Source organism: Danio rerio, chromosome 25 (assembly GCF_052040795.2).
Source record: "Danio rerio strain M-AB ecotype USA chromosome 25, GRCz13ab, whole genome shotgun sequence".
In the NCBI taxonomy this organism is placed as follows: Eukaryota; Metazoa; Chordata; class Actinopteri; order Cypriniformes; family Danionidae; genus Danio; species Danio rerio.
Window position 1 is genome coordinate 22,425,206 of NC_141045.1, and position 22,076 is coordinate 22,447,281.

The following is a 22,076-nucleotide window of genomic DNA, read 5'->3' on the forward strand; positions in this document are numbered from 1 at the left end:
TATGACGTTTTACGCAAAAAGACTGGGCGGGGCGACGTAAACGTCATGACGCGGGTTATTCAAACGCTTATCCAAGGGCTTGATAAACTGTATTATGTCGGTGTTCGTTTCTCAGTATCAGTAAGTTCATACAGTAGCCGTAACTGAACGGTCAAATGTTAATATTATTGGGGCAACAGAAAGATTTTTACGCGTTATGGGTGTAAACTAACGTTAGCGCGTTATGTTGTAGCAGTTTAGCAACCTTCTCTCGTGTTACGCAACAACAACATCGCTTAAAAGACAACACTGACCGATTTAGGCATCAAACACACACATGGATTATAGCAGCGGGAGGCAAGAGGAGAAAAAACCTCATACAACAAACACGTGTTTTGGGCAGGTAGATGACTTGTGTTTGACATGATAAGAGCATCTACAGAAAGACACGAATTACAGTGTGTTGATGTTATGATATTTTCAGAATTGAAAATGATTTAGTGACTGTTTGTTGTAGTATTCATACAGTGCAGAGGAATACCAGGCAGTCCAGAATGCACTGCGGCAGAAGCTCGGACCTGAATACATCAGCACCAGACAGGCTGGAGGAGGACAAAAGGTGAAGTTTGTCTTTTTTCTATCTAATCATCAATTACATTTCAGCAATGTAAAATGCTAAAGTATTTTTTAATCAGAAGGACAAGCATGAATTTTAATGAAAGTCAAAATATTAAATGTCATGGATGTATGTTTGATTTGTAGTCCAGGTGGTCAAAATATCTATTTTAGGGGAGAGATTTAGGCCAAATTTAGGGGGAAAAGGTTACTTTAGAAAGATGGCAGCATCATTATTTTATTAATTAAGTTCATTCATTCATTTTCCTTTGGTTTAGTACCAATAATTTATTTATCAGGGGTTACCACAGCGAAATGAACCACCTACTTATCCATGTTTTGCACAGCGGATGCCCTTGCAGGCCAGCTGCAACCCAGTACTGGGAAACATCCATATACTCTCGGATTCACAATTATACACTACAGCCAATTTAGTTTTCTTCAATTCTTCTATAGCACATGTCTTCGAACTGTGGGGAAAACCAGAGCACCCAGAAGAAACCCACGCAGACATGCAAACTCCACACAGAAATCCCAACTGACCCAGCCGGGGCTCGAACCAGTGCCCTCCTTTGCTGTGAGGCGACAGTGCTAATCACTGAGCCACCGTGCCATCCTTTATTAAGTATTTATTTATAAAAGAAAAACAATTTTTGTTTCCCCAATTTCTGTTTAACGTAGAGATTTTTTTAAACACATTTCTAAACATAATAGTTTTAACTCATTTCTAATAACTGATTTTTTTTTTAAATCTTTGCCATGATGACAGTAAATAATATTTTACAAGATATTTATTCAAGACAATTCTATACAGCTTAAAGTGACATTTAAAGGCTTAACTAGGTTAATTGGGGTAATTAGGTAGGTTAGGATAATTAGGCAAGTTATTGTTTATTGATGGTTTATTCTGTAGAAAAAGAAAAATATCTTAAAGGGGCTAATAACTTTGACCTTTTGACCTCATTCTAGTCGAAATATAACAAGACTTTCTCCAGAATAAAAATTATTATCAGACATACTGTGTAAATTTCCTTGCTCTGTTAAACATAGTTTGGGAAATATTTAAAAAAGAAAATGAAACTCAAAGGATTTATTAATACTGATTTCAACTGTGTTTCTGTGGCTCTAGATAAAGGGGTCTCAATGCACCACTGATTCAGACTCAGCTGGTGGCGGAAATATTCATTTGTAATAGTTTTTCCTTGTTTTTGTGTTTGCAGGTGTGCTACATTGAAGGTCACAAAGTTATAAGCCTGGCCAATGAAATGTTTGGGTACAATGGATGGTCACACTCGATATCTCAACAAAATGTTGGTAAGTACGTACACACAGGGTGCACTTACACTATGCTATCCGAACCATGCCCAGATGCGTTTCCCGGTTTGTTTGACAAGTGTGAGTGCTCTGAATCGCCCAGACGCAGTTCAGTTGGCTGGCCCCTTCTCTGGCCTGGTTAGAAGTGTGCCAGAGCGTGGTTCGTTCGGGATTTAGCGCGATACTCTTGTAGTGTGAGTGCAAAACGTGCCAGAGCCTGCAACTTACGACGTGACGTCACTTTTAAGTGACTGTTTCATATGGATTTATTAATCATTCTTACTTTTCAATAAACACAAACTGTTGTAGTTTATTAAAGACAAAAACCCCTCGCTGCATTTTATGCGTGTCAAAAGTGCTGGATCTGTTCAGATAAAGTGTTTGACTGCGTGTCACTGTATCCCCGGCAAGAGCACTTCTTTTCCTGTTAAACTGAACAGTCGTATCATTGATGACGTAAACATGCTCAGGTTCAGAAGGCAAAATGCAGATGGGGAGAGGGGGGGAACAATTGCGCTTCGTCACAATTCAAGGCAACTGTACCTAGTGTGAGTACGCCCTGTATTACTTTACTTTAAGACTTCTGGTTTGTTCATATATATAAATTGTTTTCATTAGTTTAGCCCTGATCAAAATAAAACCCCAAACATAGAATATTCATATGTATAATATTTCATGATGTAATTTATCTTTCAGTTGAACCATATTTACATCTTGATATTTGGAAGCAGATTGAGAGTTGTCTTTTCATTGGTCTCAGTCTGCTTGTTTAAAACACACCAGATTTGTATGACTCTTTTCATTTAAAGTTTGTTTCAGTCAGATCAAGTACTTTCATTTCTATAGCATTTTGCACATTGTGTCAAAGCTGCTTCACATAGAAGAACCAGCAAATAATTAAAGCCAGATAATAAAACTTCATCATTGTAAAATATATTCAATATATTAATCAGGGAGTAAAATAGTGGTAGAATGCTGGTGTAGTTCTAGTTTAAAATGATTCAGATTAATAAGAATGTCACTGTTATTAATAAGGATAATACACTGACCTGGCACCATGGTGGCTCAGTGGTTAGTGCCGTCTCCTCTCAGCAAGAAAGTCGCTGGTTTGAGTCCCGGCTGGGTCAGTTGGCATTTCTGTTTGGAGTTTGCATGGGTTTCCTCCGGCTGCTCTGGTTTCTATGCATTATAGGTGAATTACGTAACTAATTTGGTATGAGTGGGTGTGTGAATGTGAGAGTGTAAAAGTGTTTCCCAGTACTGGGTTGTGGCTGGAAAGGCATCCGCTGCGTAAAACATATGCTGCAATTGTTGGTTGTTCATTCTGCTGTATAAGGGACTAAGCTGAAGGAAAATGAATAAATGAAAGAATGAATGAATGACTGGGCGACGGAGTGGTGCAGTAGGTAGTGCTGTCGCCTCACAGCACGAAGGTCGCTAGTTCGAGCCTCAGCTAGGTCAGTTGGCGTTTCTGTGTGGAGTTTGCATGTTCTCGCTGCGTTCGCGGCTGGAAGGGCATCCGCTGCATAAAAACATGCTGGATAAGCTGGCGGTTCATTCCGTTGTGGCGACCCCGGATTAATAAAGGGAATAAGCCGAAAAGAAAATGAATGAATGAATGACTGAATGATACACTGTCAAGCATCAACACAACCTTATTTGATCTTGTGCTCCAGACTTTGTGGACCTGATCAATGGGAAGTTTTACGTTGGAGTCAGTGCTTTCATTAAGGTCCAGTTAAAGGTAAGAGCTCTGACAATACAGAAGTACAGAGTTGTGAGTAGCATCTAAATTCTTCAGTGTTTTTCTCCATAGGATGGCTCATTTCATGAGGATGTAGGATATGGGGTCAGCGAAGGCCTCAAATCCAAAGCTCTGTCCCTGGAAAAAGCAAGAAAAGAAGCTGTCACAGATGGATTGAAAAGAGCACTCAAGTAACTACATCAGATTTCGATTGGTCAATCTATGGCAAATATTTTTTAATTTCTTTTTAAAGTAATAGGATTTTCTTTAGTTGTATTTAGCTAGTTTATTTACCTATGTGAATTAACCATTTTAGTTTGAGTATATAAATGTTTGTGAACTGTAGTATCATCTTAATAAGCAGACAAACATTGTTGATTTTTTTTCCCCTATGAAATATGTCTTGGTTGGCTTTTTTATTTTGTTTGAGGATCCCCACCACTGTGATCAATTGATTGATGTGTATACCTAATGCCTAGTTCAGACTGCGTGATTTTAGCTCGCCGACAGGTTTTGAGAAATTGCCAACAAATGCCTGAAATCACAGGCAAATCGCTGCTCGTGCACGTGAGTGACAATCACACAGTATGAACGATCAAAGACGCGATCTGAGAGAATGCCAGATGAGTCGCCGATGCCTGTGAGATATTTGGCATGCTGAATATCTGGAGCCGTCGGTGATTCAAATCATGCTGTGTGAATTGAGTTTGACTGAAAATAACATCAGCGATCTCCTACAGCCAATGAGAGAGCAGCTTTCACTTGTGTGTGCATGTGTGTATACCTGCTGCAGGTCATCGGGAGGCAGGGGGAGAAGTTAAAAGCGCTCTTTTTCGGTTTATTTGGACCCACGAAATGGAGGAAAAACTAGTGGAGGTTTGACAGGACTCAGGAGCAACTGTGTCTGTTTGACGGTTCATACAGAAAGAAGTTAGTTTATCATCAACGTTAAGGAGAAATAGCTAATTCCCTTTAAACACAGATGAGCAAACATGTACATGTTCTACCCCCTTAAAGGCTTCTTTCTCATTATGTAGTTAATAACAAAAGATATACTACGTGTTTTTGGCTGTGAGACGTAGTTGTCGGCAATTCTTCCTATAGTGAAGTCATGCAATGTGAAAGTCCCTGTCGCCAATCCATCTTGCAGTGTAAACAAAGCAGCGACGAAACGCTAGCCCAGATAGTCAAGCAGTGTGAAAACATCTGTGACACGACTACCTTGAAAATCATGCAGTCTGAACTCGGCATTACTCAAACAGAGTTGCTAATTGCCAAATAATGACGTGAAAATCGTGTCCCAAGATGTTTGGGTGGAAGATTTTTCAGTACATTAAATATATTTAGTTTAAATTGATAAACTATATAAACTGTGCATATTTTTCAAGTGTGACCTTAAAATATGGAATGACAGTAAAGGGCTTGAGTTAAAGGGACTTAAATTTCCCATGGAGGGATTACATTTTTTTAACCAATATGATTTATGACAAGAATTGCTAATGCAATAATGTGCACCTTTTGTAAAGCTGCTTTGAAACAATAACTATTGTGAAAGGCGATACACAAATTAAATTAAATTGAATTAAGAAATAATGCTTTTATGTTGCAATGATGCATGAAGTTGACTAAAAACATCAGTAAAGGTATTTATAACCTTATATTAGAAAATATATTAGAATAGAAAGGTCAGGTTCCATAGAAATATTAAGCCGCACAACGTTTTTACGCCATTGATAAGAACAGAGAAATGTTTTTAAATGCCAGATCATCATATTTGAATGATTTCTGAAGGATCATGTGACACTGAAGAATTTTTGTAATGATGTTGGAAATGTTACACTGCCATCACAGGAAATATAGAAATATAATTTCATTTTATTTTATTTACCAATAAGGTGTTTCGGAAATGCGCTTGGAAACTGTATTCTGAACAAGGAGTATCTTATCGCCATCAATAAAATACCAAAGCAGGTAAGAAGTCATTTTATAAGGGTTAAACATGAATGTTTAGTCATTAAAAAAAATGTACTTTTTCATATATTAGAATATGTCCTGTGCAAAAAATTATGGATTTATTTATATATTATTATTAGAAGTGCTGGCCAAAGATTATTCACATCCAAAATAAAAGTTGTTTTGATGTAAAATCTGTGTGTTTATTTTATATATATATATATATATATATATATATATATATATATATATATATATATATATATATATATATATATATATATATATATATATATATGTATGTGTGTGCGATGTACACACATACATAAAAACAATACTATTTTGTTATATAGACATTTAAATTTATACATAACTTCTAAAAAAAAAAAAAAAAAAAAACATTTGGTCAAACATAAGCACGTATGCGTTTATTGATATTCAGTGCTCTGCATAAATGAGTACACCCCATTTTGAAAACTGATTTTTTTTTTGTTCATTCTTTAGTGAATATAGGCAATATTTATTGGTGCATTTGAAAAAAAACATTTTTACTAAACCAATTTATTTATTAAAATAATGTTTTATTCACAGAATCTCTTTAGAAATGGAAAATAATACATTTAAATTCATGCTAAATATTGCAAAAAAAAAAATTCAGACTATAACATGTATATATGCACATAATATTGTAATGCTTCCTATAGAAAATATGAATTTAAATGGGAGATTTGTGAGGAGTGTGCTCATGTATGCTGAGCACTGTATAATATGAATAATAATATATAATTATAAATACACACAGATGTATTATAAAAATTTTACTGCAATTTATAAAAGATGCCCACAAAGATTGTAACAATAATTTATGTACCAATAAATATTATTACATCTCTATCCAAGTGAGTGAGTGATTAAATGTTGAATGTGATGAGTTTTCAACAATACTAAATTGAAACTTTATTTTTTCTACATGGTTTTATAGTTTTTTTGTTATTAAAATTGAAAAATTGAAGTTCCTGTTTTGAAACTTACAGATAGATGGCTAAATTGTATGTCATTGATATGTTCAGTGCTAAGGTAAATAAACACTTTTGGCACTTTTTTCGAGTATTTGCATTAGTTTTGTTTTCCTGTAAATTACTCAATAAATACCATACCGTGCCATTCATACCGAGGTATTACCGTACAGTGAAATTCTGATACCGTTACATCCCTAATTCATATTGCAAAAAAACAAAATATAGCAATCTGTATGTACCTGAATACAGTGTACTTCCTGTCATCGCAGCCTCCTCCTCCTTTGGACGCAGACAAAACCAAACGTAGCGATTTGGAGCCGTCTGTAGAGAAAGCCAGGTTTGACAGCCTGGCCCAAACAAACAGCAGGCAATTTACCAAACTGGAAAAGTCAGCTAACATCCCCATAGAGCAGATGGGAAATCTCCCTGTACGGGAAGGCCATGAGAGCGCCACAGGGCCCAGGACTTCATTGACAAACACAACGGCACTTCCTGGCAACACAACGACTCACCAGGATACAGAAAACAGGCCCAGCAACACCTCCAGGTGAATTTATGTGCTGCTGCCAATGCACAACGTACAACGCTAGCCAGCTGCACTTGTGATAAATCCGGTTTCTGTTTTCTTAGGTCAGCATCTGATACCACGGAGCTGTCCTCGTCTGATCCTCTGCTGGACTCGAAGCAGCAGAGGAAGCTGAGACAGCAGCAGCTGCAGCAGAAGTTCAGACAGGAGATGGAGGCTAAGAAGCTGCTGCAAGAGAAGAAAGACCAGCAGCCCACGCTGCACATTAAACAAGGTAAAGAATAGTACTTGCGCATCAAAAGACAAAATGCTCAAAACCGGTGTTCTGTTTTAACAACGTATACATTACTTTTGCACAAAAAAATTGTAGTTAAACGTATAAGCATCAATGTGCTGACTGCATTTAATTCGCACTAAAACTAGCCGGTGCTAATGTTGCATTGTTAGCGAATTGAACAGTATCGACAATGCATTTGTTTTGCTCTAAAATTAGTTATTGGTAATGTTGCATTGTTTTTGCAATGTGTTATGAGCTTCAAAACAGCATGTGTGTATATTTATATACATATATATATATTCTGCAAATAGTGCCGTGTTGCGAAACATGTGCATGTATTTTGTTGATGACATCATCAACGACTAGTCAACTTGACTTCAATAATATAAAAGTCGACTTCAAAAAAATCATTCAACCACACAGACCGAGGTATCAAACAGGGGTGTTCTTGGAGGGCTGCAGGCCTGCAAAGTTTAGTTCCAACTCTAAATAAACACACTTGGTCATACTAATTGACTCCTTCAAGCTTGTTTGAAACTTACAGGCAAGTGTGTTGAAGCAGGGTTAGAACTGTGTAGGGCTGTGGGTAGTGATAGTGAAATGAAGCTTTGTGAACCAGTTCGACTCGAATTGTATCGAAAAACAGTTCGTTACTCGAAGTTTTCCAAATTAGAGCTTGATGAGGACCTTTGCTGGTTAAAGTATGGAAAAGCGCTGTGTTGCAAAAATGTTAAACACTCACAACTGACTAACTCATTCATGTAGTAATACAACAATAGTAATATAAACAAATGACTCAATTACTGTAGTTCTTTACACGTTACCTACACCGCCGATGACTGCAGTAAAATCCAAGGTATTCAAAAGTATTTGTTTATCTCATTCCAACTGGTCCTTCCCCCACCCACTCATTCCAAGCGGGGATTGAACCTGCATGGGAAGCAAATGCACTAAGGAGAAGGCTATGGGAGTGAGGCTTTCAGGCTGCACTCATCAGCTGGCCTCCATTACACACCATACTACAATATGCAGTGGTCTTAAAAATAGTTGTAATTAATACACTTATACACCTGTAGTATGGTCCTGAAGATTTATACTATAAATTATTATTATTCTTTTTTTTGTTGAATTACTAGTGTGTGAGACCGGTGCAGTGCTTTGAAACAGTGTTTAAACCTTTAATCAAAATTTAAAGCAGTCACGTGTGTGTATAGGCGAAAATGAAGCTTCGGACATCACTAATCATGTGATGGATGGCAAAACTAATCAAACTTCTGATCAAACTAATCAAAGTTCTGCAGGGTGCCATTTTCCAAATTTTGATTGCTAATCTTAAGCCAATTGTACTGGTTTGTTTTGGTTTGGAATTTCCCAACCAATCGCAGAACTCAGGGGACCAGAGTGAGTGCTCCAACTTGGCCCCCCCTGATCCATCATTTTTTTTGATACATGCAACTTCACATTACTAGCTGTGGGTCTTCAGGAACTGAACTTGACACCCCTGCACTAGGGCATACTGGAATTTCAGCAAATAAGTTTTCTTATTGAATTAAAAGTTTATCCTACATGTACGGATAAATCATTGTATAAATTTGATGTACATCTTGGGATTTCCATTGAGCCTTTTTAATGCAATATTTCAAATTGCACATAAAGATAGGTGGATTGAACAATTGCTACTAAAATCTATAGTAAGGAAAAAAATACTACAGAGGTCAACGGAGGCTTCAGAAGAAGGAAAAAAGGGGTTCTGAACAAGTGTAGGATGAGAACACAATGGTTAAATGATTATTTTTGGATGAACTTTGAAGGTCCTTGAACTTTTAAATCGTTGTGCACTCAAAGCTGGAAAATCTCACATGTTGAAAAATAAACACAACGTCATAATGTGTGAATCATGTTAACACACCGCCTCCGAAACTTCCATACGTCAGAAAAACAATTCAAGTGGGCTCAATTTTCAGTTTTTTTTCTAATACAACGGTTGCAAACATTTGAAGAGGTCTTTTGACAAGTTCAGAGCCACAGTACATGTTAAAGTGCTAATGTCAAGAATGGTTTTATGCCACAGTTTAGGGTTTCACATATCTATACCTTTTACATGCTGCCAGTCTCTGTTCAGAATTAATTGTTTATTGGAACTTTGCAGTCTTTAATATGTGGTTCCTGAATCGCTAGTACAGCACAACACTAATCTTTGTATCTAAATCCTGATATAAAGTTTGTATGCAGTCACAGGATTGGATGGACCCAATATTCCCTCTTACTTTTTTTTTTTCTTTTTAGGATAAAAGAAATCATCTTAACTGCTTGAAGACCCTGTTTATTTTGTTGCATTTCCCCTGCAACAAGAAATTAATAAATATACACCAAAAGTCATGACAATTTTTTTTAAATGCATACAAACATTTTAGACTCAGTGTCCTGGGATCTTCAAGTATTCATTCACCCAAAAAGAGCATTCTGTTATTAATTACCCACATTTCGTTCCAATCCCCTGACACCTTCGTTTATCTTTGGAACCCAAATGAAGATCATTTAGAATTAGATGAAACCAGATGAAATCCCTCATCATTTATTGATAGGACTGGTGGCAAAATATGCAACAACTTCAGTGGCTAATCTGTAATCATATAAAGCATTAAGAACACTTTTGTGTGGCAAATACCTGTAAAAATGACTTTGTTCACCACTGTCTCCTCTTCCACGTTTACAAACACAAATTCCTCATATTGCCCATAGTGTACACGTACATTGAGACTTGATGTGTCTAAAAAGGACATGGGCAACATGATTTTGACAGTTTTTTTGTTTTGTATCTCACAAAAAGTGTTTTTGGAGCTTCTTATGATTACGCCTGATTCACACTGGGCTTCAGTGTCAACACTTAATGGAGGGCGTGCCTGAAGTTGGGGGCCAATGAAATGAATCCACAATCGGTTACTGTCTGAGCTCGGTTATTTGTATAAAGTGATCTGATCTTTCATTGAACTTTTTTTGTCAAATTTACAACTTCTGCAGCGAGCAACTCTGCTGAAGCGGCGCCGACGGATCTATGATTCCGTTCGGCAACGCTTGACGTCACCCATTCGAAGTTAATAGGAAGCATTGTTAATAGGAAGCACTGAAGCCCTGTATAATTCAGGGTGTTACAATTGAACCACTGAAGTCACATGGAATGTTTTTGGATCTTTTTCTGGACTTTGAACATCTCGGAGTGAGCTCTGTGATTTATTCTAAAATATCTTTCTGTCTTGAAGTTAAACAAAGGTCTCTGAGGATTGAAATGGCATGAGTGTGAGTAACTAATTACAGAATTTTCATTTTTGAACTAACCCTTAAAGGGTTCATGTTTCAGCCATGAGTATGAAAGATTGAAGTATATACCTGCAGGGCTGTCAGGTCTTTTGTGTTCTCCATCAGTGAATTTATTGTTTTAGAACAGGGTGTAGGTCCTGTTAACCATAGTACACCAAACGGACACCTGGTGACCAAGCAGGAGCAGTATATGGCTGGTAAGGGATGTGTGTGTGCACTTTGGGGAAAAATGGGGGATAAATGATCACTTTAGCACCACCAGTATATTCAATGGAGTTTCTGAACTAGCCTGCTGATCCTGACAGCATTTGCGTGTAAAAGGCTTTTTATCTAATTTTACGCTTAAACAACTAAATAAATGCTGAAGTCTATTAAACTGATTATATTTTATTTACATTACAACATCGAAGCTGTAAAAAGAACTGTATAAAGTTGAAAGAAGTCACATTAATCGTTCACCAGAAGTTTATCTTTATGGGAAGAAACACTAGCTGTGCTTATACCCTATACTTTTATATCATTAAACTACATTTTCTCTGAAAGTATTAATACATTTTTTTTCCATTCTGAATCGTAGTATTATAAAGTACTATAAAAATTTCTAACTGGCGCATGACATGATCTAGTGGGTTGTCTACTGTCATCTTTAAGGTGTGCGTTCATGATTTCAGGAGGCATGGCTTTGGGCAGCAGTAAAGGGACTGTGTTTTCAAAGATATTATGCAAAACGATTAGCATTTTGGCAGATCACAGCACCTTTAATACTATTAACTGTATTAATGAAAAAATATCATTATTTTTTTTTCCAAATGATAAAATGACTGAATACTTGTCTTATAATGTTTTACGGCAATATTAAATGCATACATAAATAAAAAATGAATTCTGTCAATCGAAGAATATTATTAATAAATTTATATTATTAATATATGGTCTTTTACTTATTTACACCAAGAAAATATCTTTTGCATTTCGCAATGACACAAAATGGACTAAATCAGTGACTGAATATTCAGATTTGACTTTAATGCGTCTCACTAATGTTAAAGTAATTTCAAATGACGTTTGGTGAATATAAACTAAAAATCTCACTTCTCCTCAGATGACCCAGAAATGTGGGACTTCACTTTGGACGGCATCGATATGCTGGACGATCCTTCAACGAGATCCACTGATCCTCCTCGTCCTTCCACACCAAACCAGCACACGATGACGACACGCAGCAAGACCCCGCAGAGACCCCAATGCCTGAGACCACCAGCCCAACCTCAGGGCCACTTCAGATCTTCCACAGCAGGTACAGTCTGACACAATCACACGAGAAACACACACTCACACAGAATATGTCAGAACGAGGCTTGTTTTCGCATGCCCACCTCTGCTTTTGCCTCTTCACTCATGCAAACATCACACGTCCCCATTAATATAAATAGACGGGAACTTCACACTCTCAGAGCTGGCAGACCACAGACTAGATCAAGACTCGGCTTGTTGACTTTGTTCATTAAAGAAAGTAGTGCAGATAAGATAAGATTTTATTGGTTAATTAAAGGTTAATTGAGGCATTGCTGCTGAGTAGGGTTAAATAAATGAGCAAATGACGCATTGTTTAATTAAACATGTGCTAATTTGCATGTTTTCAGGACATTGTACTGTCAAATTTAAAATCTTTTGACACAAGCATCAAAGGTTTTTATAGAGGAGGTTTCTGAAATCTTACATTAAAAAAATGACATTGTTATACCGAAAATACAACTAAACAATTTTCACAATTTCCCCTGATTCTGATTGTCTGGAAGGTGTGCAATAAAATAATTTCCTGCACAGGCAGTTCTACTCAGTTTTAAGCACAATTTGAAGTAATTGCACCATTCTCCAACATTAGTAACCTTCACTCCTCTGTAGGATCAACCAACTCACTTGTATATTTTGAAGATATAGCCAACACGTCACTATGAGTGCAGGTTAATACTCTCATTTTGATGCAAAATAAACGTGATTGTCTTCTGGATTTTTTTTTTTACATTGATATTTTTATTATAGATTTGACTTTAGACTTATATTAAACGAGAAATATGTTTGCTATGCTAATATTTTCTGTTAGAATTAGTTAATATAAATAGTTGTTTTTTCAAAAGGGCTTTTTTTAAAATGCAGTTTTACTTTACTACATTTATTTTTAAGACAGACAGTGTCGCAGCAAAGTTTCACATTTGAAATATTTCAATTATTTCAAATATGTTATTAAAAAATACAATTTCAGCTCACTTAATGTCATAATATATATCCAAATTATTATGTTGGACTCAATAAAATTTTTAAGGGCGATGTATTTATCAGCTCCGAATTTAAAACTACAGATGTGCTAAAGGGTGTACTCACACTAGGCACAGTTGCCTTGAACTGAGCCTGGGCACAATTGTCACTACTTCTCCAACGCATAATCTTTGCAACTCTTCAGCTTAAACAGGAAGAGATCGCTCTCGCTCATTACAATAGAAATTGCTTTATGCGAAACTCCGACTGCATGATTTTCATAGTAGTTGTGTCACAGATGTTTTTACACTGCATGAATATCTGGGATAGTGTTTCATTGCTGCTGTACGTACACTGTAGTATGGATTGGCGGCAGGGGGTTTCACACTGCATGACGTTACAATAGGAAGAATTGTCGAAAAATTTGTCTCGGTCCCCCAACCAAACACATGTGTGACATGAAAACAATACGAGGTCTCGTAATATTTCTTTAGCTTTTAACTACATAATGAGAGAGAAGCCTTTAGTGGGGTAGAAAATGTACTTGTATTGCTCACCTGTGTTTTGAAGGAAATTTGCAATTTCTCCCTTTTTTTTCGACCTGGTTGTAATGTTGCTCAGATGACAGGTCAAACAGTCATGGGTGCTTCTGCCCAATTTACACTAGTTTTTTCTACCTTTCTTGGGCCCAAATTAGGGATGCTCAATATAATCGATTAACTGTTAACGGAAAGGGTGCGTTTGTGACCGATTAATGCTATCAGTTAAACGATTAAAATTATTATTTTATATATTTTTAGTTTGACTGCATAAGGGGCCGATTGAATGCGCCTTTGCGTTAAGAGGGGCATCTTTTGCACGCGGCTCATCCCAAAGCAGCAGTTTGTGTTGTCAAGACAACTACAGAGCTTCATTACCCTTTCAAAAAATTCAGTTATTGTTGTTGTTGTTTTTAATAGCGGATTATTATCGCACCAAAACGTATTAAAAGGTAAGTGGATTATAACAGCGCAAACTTTTCTGTGACCGTATAGTGCTGTGCGCTGTCTGTATAATCCTTTGGGGTTACGTGCTGACTGACTGACAGGTCTGCGATGCGCGAGGCCAGCAAACACGCAGAAGCTTTCAGTTAAGATAAACACAGTTTTTATAGTTATACTTTATTTATACATAAAGGTATATGGCTCTGCATATAATCATTCTATCTTGTTGGAGTTTATAGTCGTTTCGCTTTACTTCAGGACTCATTAATGCCGTTCTGAAGGTCTAATCGTTGTTTTAAGTTATTCAGAGCTGTATGAATGTACAAATCCTGAATATCACAATATTATTAAATATTACAATTGTAACAACACAGACAGCAACACTTTTGCACAATCGATACCCAGCTGATTCAGTCGTTTCATAAGAGGACCGCGCTTCTTTTTTCCTTGTCAACATAAAGGCAGTGAGGTGTGCCTCGCGTTTTTGGAATGAAAAAAGCATGTTAGCTGTGGTCGGCCACTTGTTCAACTGCAAGGCATACTTAACTTTGCGGGACGATAACGTATAAACCGTGCCTACAGACACATTTTCCAAAGAAGCAAAATAGAAGAAGAATATTGCTGTTTAAAACAGACGTGTTGATGCCAAAAAAAGCGTTGATGTTGACCTGGATCTGCTTCATAAACGCAACAAATAGGCTTTACCTTTTATTTTACAGCTTATAAAGCATGTATGCACATTAATGCAATATCATATTTAAACAACAAAACTGTTTACAAAAAGTCAACATATGCGCGCGTTGTTGTTGTTTTTTCATCACGCAGCGCACACTTGAACCGCGAGGGAGAGAGAGGAAACCATATCAGGACATATTCTTTAAAATAATGATTTCTATTAAAAATGTAAAAAGGTTTTGTGATTATAATAATAACAGCGGGGCATTAAATAAATGCATATTTTCCGTGAAGCGGGCAATTTGAGGAAGTCAGCTATTTTTATTTGACGGAAGAAAAAAAAACATATGATTGGAAAAAAAGCAGCCTATGCCGGTTATTAAAAAGTATCAGTCAGTATTTTCGTTTTGTAATATAAATTATTTAAGTGAAAATAATTTAGGGCAGTCCTATTTATTTTATTTAGTTTATTCTGTTCCTCTGTGCTAAACACTGCAGGTGCGTGAAAATGCCCTGTTGTTGTGTTCTGTTATTAATATGGTAGCATATAAAAATAAATCAGTATTTCAAAATGCAATATTTAATGTGTCGGACACAAAATAGTCGCGTCAATTTGTTTAATATAAAATTAATAGTAATCTGACCAGTTAACCGTTAATAACCGATTAATGAGCGGCGGTTGTCGGTTAGCAAAATTAACCGAAATGAGCATCCCTAGCCCAAATAGACTCAAAATAACAACTTTAAACTTCTTTCTAAACTTATTTCCCATCCTCCCACTGGCCAGCAGATACCCACACTAGGGGCCTAATCAGAATTGGGGCTAAAATCACACAGTCTAAACTCGGCATTAGTTAAAGATTGTTTTGTATTATTTGAAATGCAGTGACACCTGACACGACCGAATCTTTTGTTGAACAGATTCTCTGCTTTTGAAAGATTTTGATAAAAGTCATCGTGCTGCACGTATTAGGAGGCTTGTTGAAGGTGGCAGCTGAAGTGCAGTAAAGGATCTTTAATAAACGGTTCACGTTTATTGAAAAGTAAGAATGAATGAGTGATAAATCCATATGAATAAGTCTCTTAAAAGTGATGGCCAGACCGGAAACGCAACCTCGTGCGACAAGTTTTGCAGTTCGCTGCATTGCAAAGTTCATGCTTGCTTAACTTTGACTTGCGAAGTTTCATTACTTGACTGCGTGAGACCAATCGAGGATCAAAACATGACCTCTCTGGACAGAAATTTAAAATATGGACCGCTTGCTTGCTTTTTTAAAATGTCTAATCATCTTGTTTAATCCTTGTTTAATCTTCACAGCGCTGCAAGCTCAAACTCTAGTGTGACCCACAGCTTTAATTGTGGTGTAATACCGCCCACTAGGAGGTCTCTGCGATGGTTCAGTTAACTTGTGTCCTAGTGTCATGAATTTAACAGTTGATCTGGATTGGTCATCTTGTGTATTCATAATGCTTTTAATTCAAAGGGAAAGATAAATGTGTAAATTAAGATTGATTGATGAATTAAGGAACATTTTTTTTACATCTAATTACCATTGCAATTAATTTCTAAATTCAAACTGTGCTAATGTTCTAATTATTAATGAAGGTGGACCATCGAGCCCATACAGACACGGCCAGATGATGAAGAAACGAAGATTGGACACGTGATGAATTAAGCTATTTATTGCTTTTTAAAAAAAAGATTAAGTTTTTTTTTTTTTTTTAAATACATTTTGTTTTATTAATTTGTGTATATGTTAAAATAATAAATGTGTGCCATGTCTTTCCAGCTGAACCTTCTAAAATGTAATATAAGATTTCTTTTTTAAAATAAACAATATTGCCACCATGTTTGCTTTTTTATTGGTACCTGATATGAAGAATTACATAAATGTCAAGTTGTGTGTGACAATGTTTTGGAAAACCCCTTATTAAAAAAAAAAAAAAAAAAAGCAAACTCTAGGGGTAGGAGAAAATGTCCAAAAGGTTTTATTAAGATTTGAATATATATATACATATACTTTTTTACAAGACAGATAAACAAAACCATAGATAGTCACCAAAAGGACCCTGGATGAAAATTATTGACAGAAAACATCTGCAGCAGCTTTTTTTTTTTTTTTGACCCCACAAATTAATGCTGTCTTCAATGGGAACAAATGTGAGAAGTGGAATGTGAAAACATGTCGTTTTCTAAATTTCAGTTATGTGACAGTAGCTTGTGACTGTGATCAGTGGTACTTTAACAGTTTCACTGTGTCTAAATGTGGTTCTGGGTCAATTACAGAGCACTCAAGTATCAAAAGTAACAAATAACCCTCCCCAGTCGGTTAAACCTTTAAACGGCGCATATTCTGCATTGCAGTAACATTTACCTTCTCTAGAGAAGTCAAGCAGATCATTTCCGAGGCGATTAGACATCACTTCAGCAAACGATTGGCACTCAAATAGTGGAATAGAAAACGATTTAGAGGAAAAAAAATAGGGGGAGTAATATTTCAAAATAAAAATTAAACAAAAACCTGAAATCATGCAGTGCTGTAGTTTAATACTGTCACTACAGTCAATTGCACCATCTTATATTTCCTGTCCATTTCATCAACTGCAGTACATTTGCTTGGAATATGTATGGGGAAGATGGGGAAGACATAACAATCCTGTGTTTTAAGGCTACCTTCATTTAAAGTGATGGGATGAAAAAATATGCATACAGGATGACCACCCATATCCAAGTGTCGACAGGGAATACTGGTGACTGTCTATATAAGATATACTGTATTATTGTAAGTTTATCATAAATGAAAGAAATAAAAAAGTCACGAATGAACAATGCTATGAAATACGTGCAAGTAAAAAGAGCTATAAAACCCCGCTTTACCTTCCTCCAATTGCACATCCTTTTGCTTTCATGCCAAACTCAAACTCTCCAACACTTCCCTAAAATGCAACATTCCAACCTTCATCGTTCTTCCAGAAATCTAAACTTAAATTGTGTTGGTGGCACAGTCTTCTCTCCATCCATCTCTCTATCTGTTTTTGAACTTCTGTAGGTAAACTGCAAAACCATCACTGTATTTCACCAGTTAAACTGCCTGACTTTATTACAATAAGGACGGTATCCATACTATAAGGCTATATATCGGATCTTTAAGACACACCAGTTTAACCCATTCGTGCCTCTATCAAAAGTACACATTCAGTCTTTTAAATAGCAGGTTAGATCAGATTCAAATAACCCGAGTCACATTTTATGGACCTGAAAGTTTTTTGTAAACTGTCAGATAAACTGTGTCCACTTTAAGAACTAGGCCCGATAATCTAAACCCCATGAGGCACAGCTTTACCCTTCGCCAGCTGTCTCAGCTTGCCTGAGTGGTGCGCAGATTGCTTGATCCGCAGTTATTTCCGGTTTGGTGGGCTCCTGATGGGATAAGGAAACCCTGCTGTAGTCCTGCAGGTGGAGCGGTGGATGATATTGTCCCCACCTGATTCCATTGAGGCATGTTGTAGTTGGGACAAGTGTAGCCAAATTGCTGATTGGCCACACCTATTGAACCCTTCCGTCCAGCTGTGGGGTTGATGGTCGCTGGGATGTGGCCACCAGTGGAACAAAGCTGACCTGGTGCGGAGTATTTACGTGGCATCTGAGGAGGAAGATTGAAGGCTTCGTTTAGTGATAGTTTGAGTCTTATGCCTGACTGGTTGACAGTGTTTAAATTATGGTGAAATTTAGTTTGCAGGACAACTACTACTAGGGTGCTTGTCCACAAAATATTATTTTTTCTTGAGTATATTTTTTCAGTTGTTCTGAAAGGAAGAAGTGTGTAGTGCAGGGGTTCTCAAAATGTTGCAGTAGGGCCGGTGTCCTGAAGATTTTCCCTCCAACTTGCCTCAACACACCTGCAAGGATGTTTCTAGAAAGTGAAGGCTTGATTAGCTAGCTTTGATGTGTCTAAGGTTGGAACACAACTTTGCAGGACACCAGCTCTCCAGAACATAGTTTAAGAACCCCGGTGTAGTGTTTGGAACACCAGCAGAATGGTAAGGCGCTGAGAATTCATTTTAGGCTCAGTATTTTGTAAAATTGCTCTGACATTTTAGGAAGCAACCACAGCTGAGTATTTTTGGAAGAGTGCTAGCTTTTTCAGTTGTGCACAACAGTTTGGTGTGCACACACTCTTAAAGTCAGTATAAAACACCAATTTTGTGAGCTACATCGGAGTGTAATAAATTACTCAGTAGGAAAAATGTGCAAGTAATTGGTTACTGACTCTAGGGCTCGAAATTACATCCGTTTTGGTTGCATATGCTTCCCAAATTTTATGTATGTGACCTCAAAATATATTTCAGAGCATTTGTGCAAGTGCATAAAATTGTTGCCATGCACCCAGTTTTCACGCAAAATGTTCCCCGCATGCGCAAATGTAGGAGAAATTCAAGCAGAATGCATCTTTGCACCTAAAAAATGCCATAAAATGCTCAAGAATGGGTTAAAACAAACTCTGCCATGCTTGCCCCGCCTTAAAGCTATTATTAGCCCACTGCTCTAAAACAGAAGGCAAATGGATTAGTTAATATCAGCTGTCAAACACTTAGATGACAGGAAGCTACACCTGTGAAAAATGTAAAGGTTTGGATACGAGAGAATGAAAACAACACTCTTAGCCGCCATTGTTGTGTTTAGGGGAACACATGATCATTGTGACACATTTACAACCCTGCTTACAGCAGTATGGGACTGGTAATCAATATAGACAAAAAGATATAATAACAATATAGATTATACAGTATATCGATAAGTAAAAAAAGGACATAAAAAACATTACATATGATCAGTTCTATTTATGATAACTTAAAATTCTTCGCCTGTGTGAGATAGGGATGCTCAAAATAAGCTATTAACCGTTAACTGAAAGGGTGCGTTTTTAACCGATTAATGCTATCAGTTAAACAATTTTACGTTTGGCTGCACAAATGTGCAACACATTTTTTAACTCACAAGATGTTAAAATGTGCAACCACAATGAAAACAACACTGACAGCTTTTGTTTTAGAAACCACCTAAAGTTACAAATAATGGCACATCTTATTACTGATCCTGTGGTGCATGTTAATCCACCATTTACACTTTTCGAAGAGCGGATAGGAAACTTCCAGTGGGTTAAAGTTCGCTATATAAAAAAATAACTTAAACCATTCACTGTTATTTTGGCTGGTGGGCCTATTTTTTTAAATTAGAAGCACCAGTGCTACCATGCAAAAAGGTTCATTTGGGCCCTAGAGTGATTTTTAATTTGTGGGTGTTTCATCCCATATTGTACACAAGTTTGGATTTTTAGGTCTCCATGACAATTGTTGTGTATAAATGGCAAAAAAAAATAAATTTAAATTGTTATTTTTAAAACAAATATATTGCATGGTGTAGACCAGGGGTCACCAATCTCGGTCCAGGAGGCCCAGTGTCCCTACAGGGTTTAGCTCAAACTTGCCTCAACACACCTGCCTGGATGTTTCAAGTTTACCTAGCAAGACCTTGACTAGCTTGTTCAGGTGTGTTTGATTAGGGTTGAAGCTAAAATCTGCAGGACACTGACCCTCCAGGAACAAGTTAGGTGAACACTGGTGTAGACTAATGTAAAAGAGCATGCAAATTTTATCATTATGAAAGGCATCTACAACTAAGGTGTCTTGTAAATATTGTCTGAGGGCCCCTTTCATTCTTGGAATGCTTGCAAAACTAGCTTGGACTATTATTAAAATGTTTATTGCCACTTTGGTAACTTAGTTGGTTGCAGCCTTGATAGTAATGGCTAAGTTTAAGTCCCAGGTATGAAATGCATTTTAGTCAATTTGGTCACTAGTGCATATGACTAAATACAGGCAGAAATGGGGTTCGAAGTATTTTGAGCTTGTCTATATTAAACTACTTCCAAAATAATTTGAGAACACATTAGATGTGTGAACAGCCTGTAATGACTACCTACTCTCTGCCAGATAACGGGTTTTTTCATTCATTAATACTACACTTACACAAGAAAGTGTCTCGTGACACACGAGTACCATGTCACGAAACAAGAGTAAAAGGGTCTCAATAAAATCTGAACACCAGTGGTCAAGAGAGATGCATGCTAATTCCCAGTGGAAACAGGGCCTCTGATAATCTTTATCAAAACTAAATTGTTCAGTGTAGGTAAATGTTACGTACTTCATGAACATTCTTTTTGGATCCTTTCTTGACCTGTGGCATCATGTTCATGGCATCTCTGGCCCAGTTATCAACCAGCTGATGGAGGTCATCTGTGAATGTGCCCTTGCGTGGCAGATTAGTTGTTGGTGTTTGGTCCTGGTCATGGCTCTGTCCGTTTTCTTTTCTCACTGGACTTGTATTATCTACAAGTTACAATCTATATTAGCAAATTTAAAAGAACTTAAATTCTGAGACCACCTACAAGGGTGACATTCATACCTTGCACATCATTGTTTGAGCTTGGTGCTGTTTCTGAAGGTGAAGTCTTCTCACTGGCTGACTGACTGAGTGAACCACTCTGCACAGCTTGTTTGTTCCCTAGATGAAACCAAAAAACTGTATAGTCATAAGGGACAAGCAAGATGTTACAGTTGGATGTAAATCCGGGACACACCAAGTTGACGTCAAAGAACTAGGGGCCAAATGTGTTGTTATTGAAGCAAAATGTGTTGCCACTATCTGGGCTAAAATGCTGCACTTCAAAAACAAATACATGCTCGCTAACTGTGAACCAGAAGTGCATTAATGACCTGTAGAGTTTAAATGAAATGGAAGAAATTATGTAATTTCAAACAAAATCTGTCCAAAAAAAGGTCAGTTTGAAACAGCTCACCAAAACAAACTTTTTTGGCCTATTTAGTTTTGACTTCTAAACACCTTTGTGGCTAATAGAAAACAATTTGAAGATGTGGCATGCCACTGTGCTGCTTCTCATTTACGATACGATAAGCTCTAGAAGGCAGCTTGAGATGTTTATGAAACAGTTCTCTCTCAGCCGCCATTGTTGTGTTGAGGGGAAAACATGATCATTGTGACACATTTACAACCCTGCTTACAGCAGTATGGGACTGGTAATCAATATAGACAAAAAGATATAATAACAATATAGATTATACAATAAATCGATAAGTAAAAAAAAGGACATTAAATATGATCAGTTCTATTTATGATAACTTAAAATTCTTCGCCTGTGTGAGATAGGGATGCTCAAAATAAGCTATTAACCGTTAACTGAAAGGGTGCGTTTTTAACCGATTAATGCTATCAATTAAACGATTTTAAGTTTGGCTGCACAAATGTGCAACACATTTGTTAACTCACAAGATGTTAATATGTGCAACCACACATGCCTACAGACGTATTTTGCCAAAGAGGCTAAATGAAAGGATA

General features: G+C 36.9%; 2 protein-coding genes across 10 annotated transcripts in view; one reads left to right on the forward strand and one right to left on the reverse strand.

Annotated features, from left to right (window-relative positions):
* Positions 1 to 36: 36 nt before the first annotated feature.
* rad52 (RAD52 homolog, DNA repair protein) lies at positions 37 to 16,508 on the forward strand. 6 transcript variants are annotated; one of them, XR_015525755.1, is made up of 11 exons: positions 37 to 382; positions 497 to 598; positions 1,815 to 1,908; positions 3,585 to 3,652; positions 3,725 to 3,843; positions 5,548 to 5,623; positions 6,894 to 7,171; positions 7,255 to 7,424; positions 9,714 to 10,942; positions 11,848 to 12,042; positions 16,266 to 16,508. XR_015525755.1 is itself a non-coding variant. In XM_087310810.1 (11 exons), exons 1-11 carry the CDS (start codon positions 317 to 319, stop codon positions 16,325 to 16,327), a joined length of 1,305 nt encoding a protein of 434 aa, XP_087166936.1. In that variant the 5' UTR covers positions 37 to 316; the 3' UTR covers positions 16,328 to 16,508.
* Positions 16,509 to 16,625: 117 nt separating this feature from the next.
* The window catches only part of wnk1a (WNK lysine deficient protein kinase 1a), a 41,419-nt gene continuing 35,968 nt past the window's right edge, over positions 16,626 to 22,076 (reverse strand). For all 4 annotated transcript variants that reach the window (XM_087312230.1, XM_087312233.1, XM_087312232.1 and 1 more), the window contains 3 exons: positions 21,126 to 21,224; positions 20,865 to 21,049; positions 16,626 to 18,303 (listed from right to left, as the gene is read on the reverse strand). In XM_087312230.1, the coding sequence (XP_087168356.1) occupies positions 18,019 to 18,303; positions 20,865 to 21,049; positions 21,126 to 21,224 (569 nt within the window). In that variant the 3' untranslated portion in view covers positions 16,626 to 18,018. The remainder of the gene's footprint in view (positions 18,304 to 20,864; positions 21,050 to 21,125; positions 21,225 to 22,076) is intronic.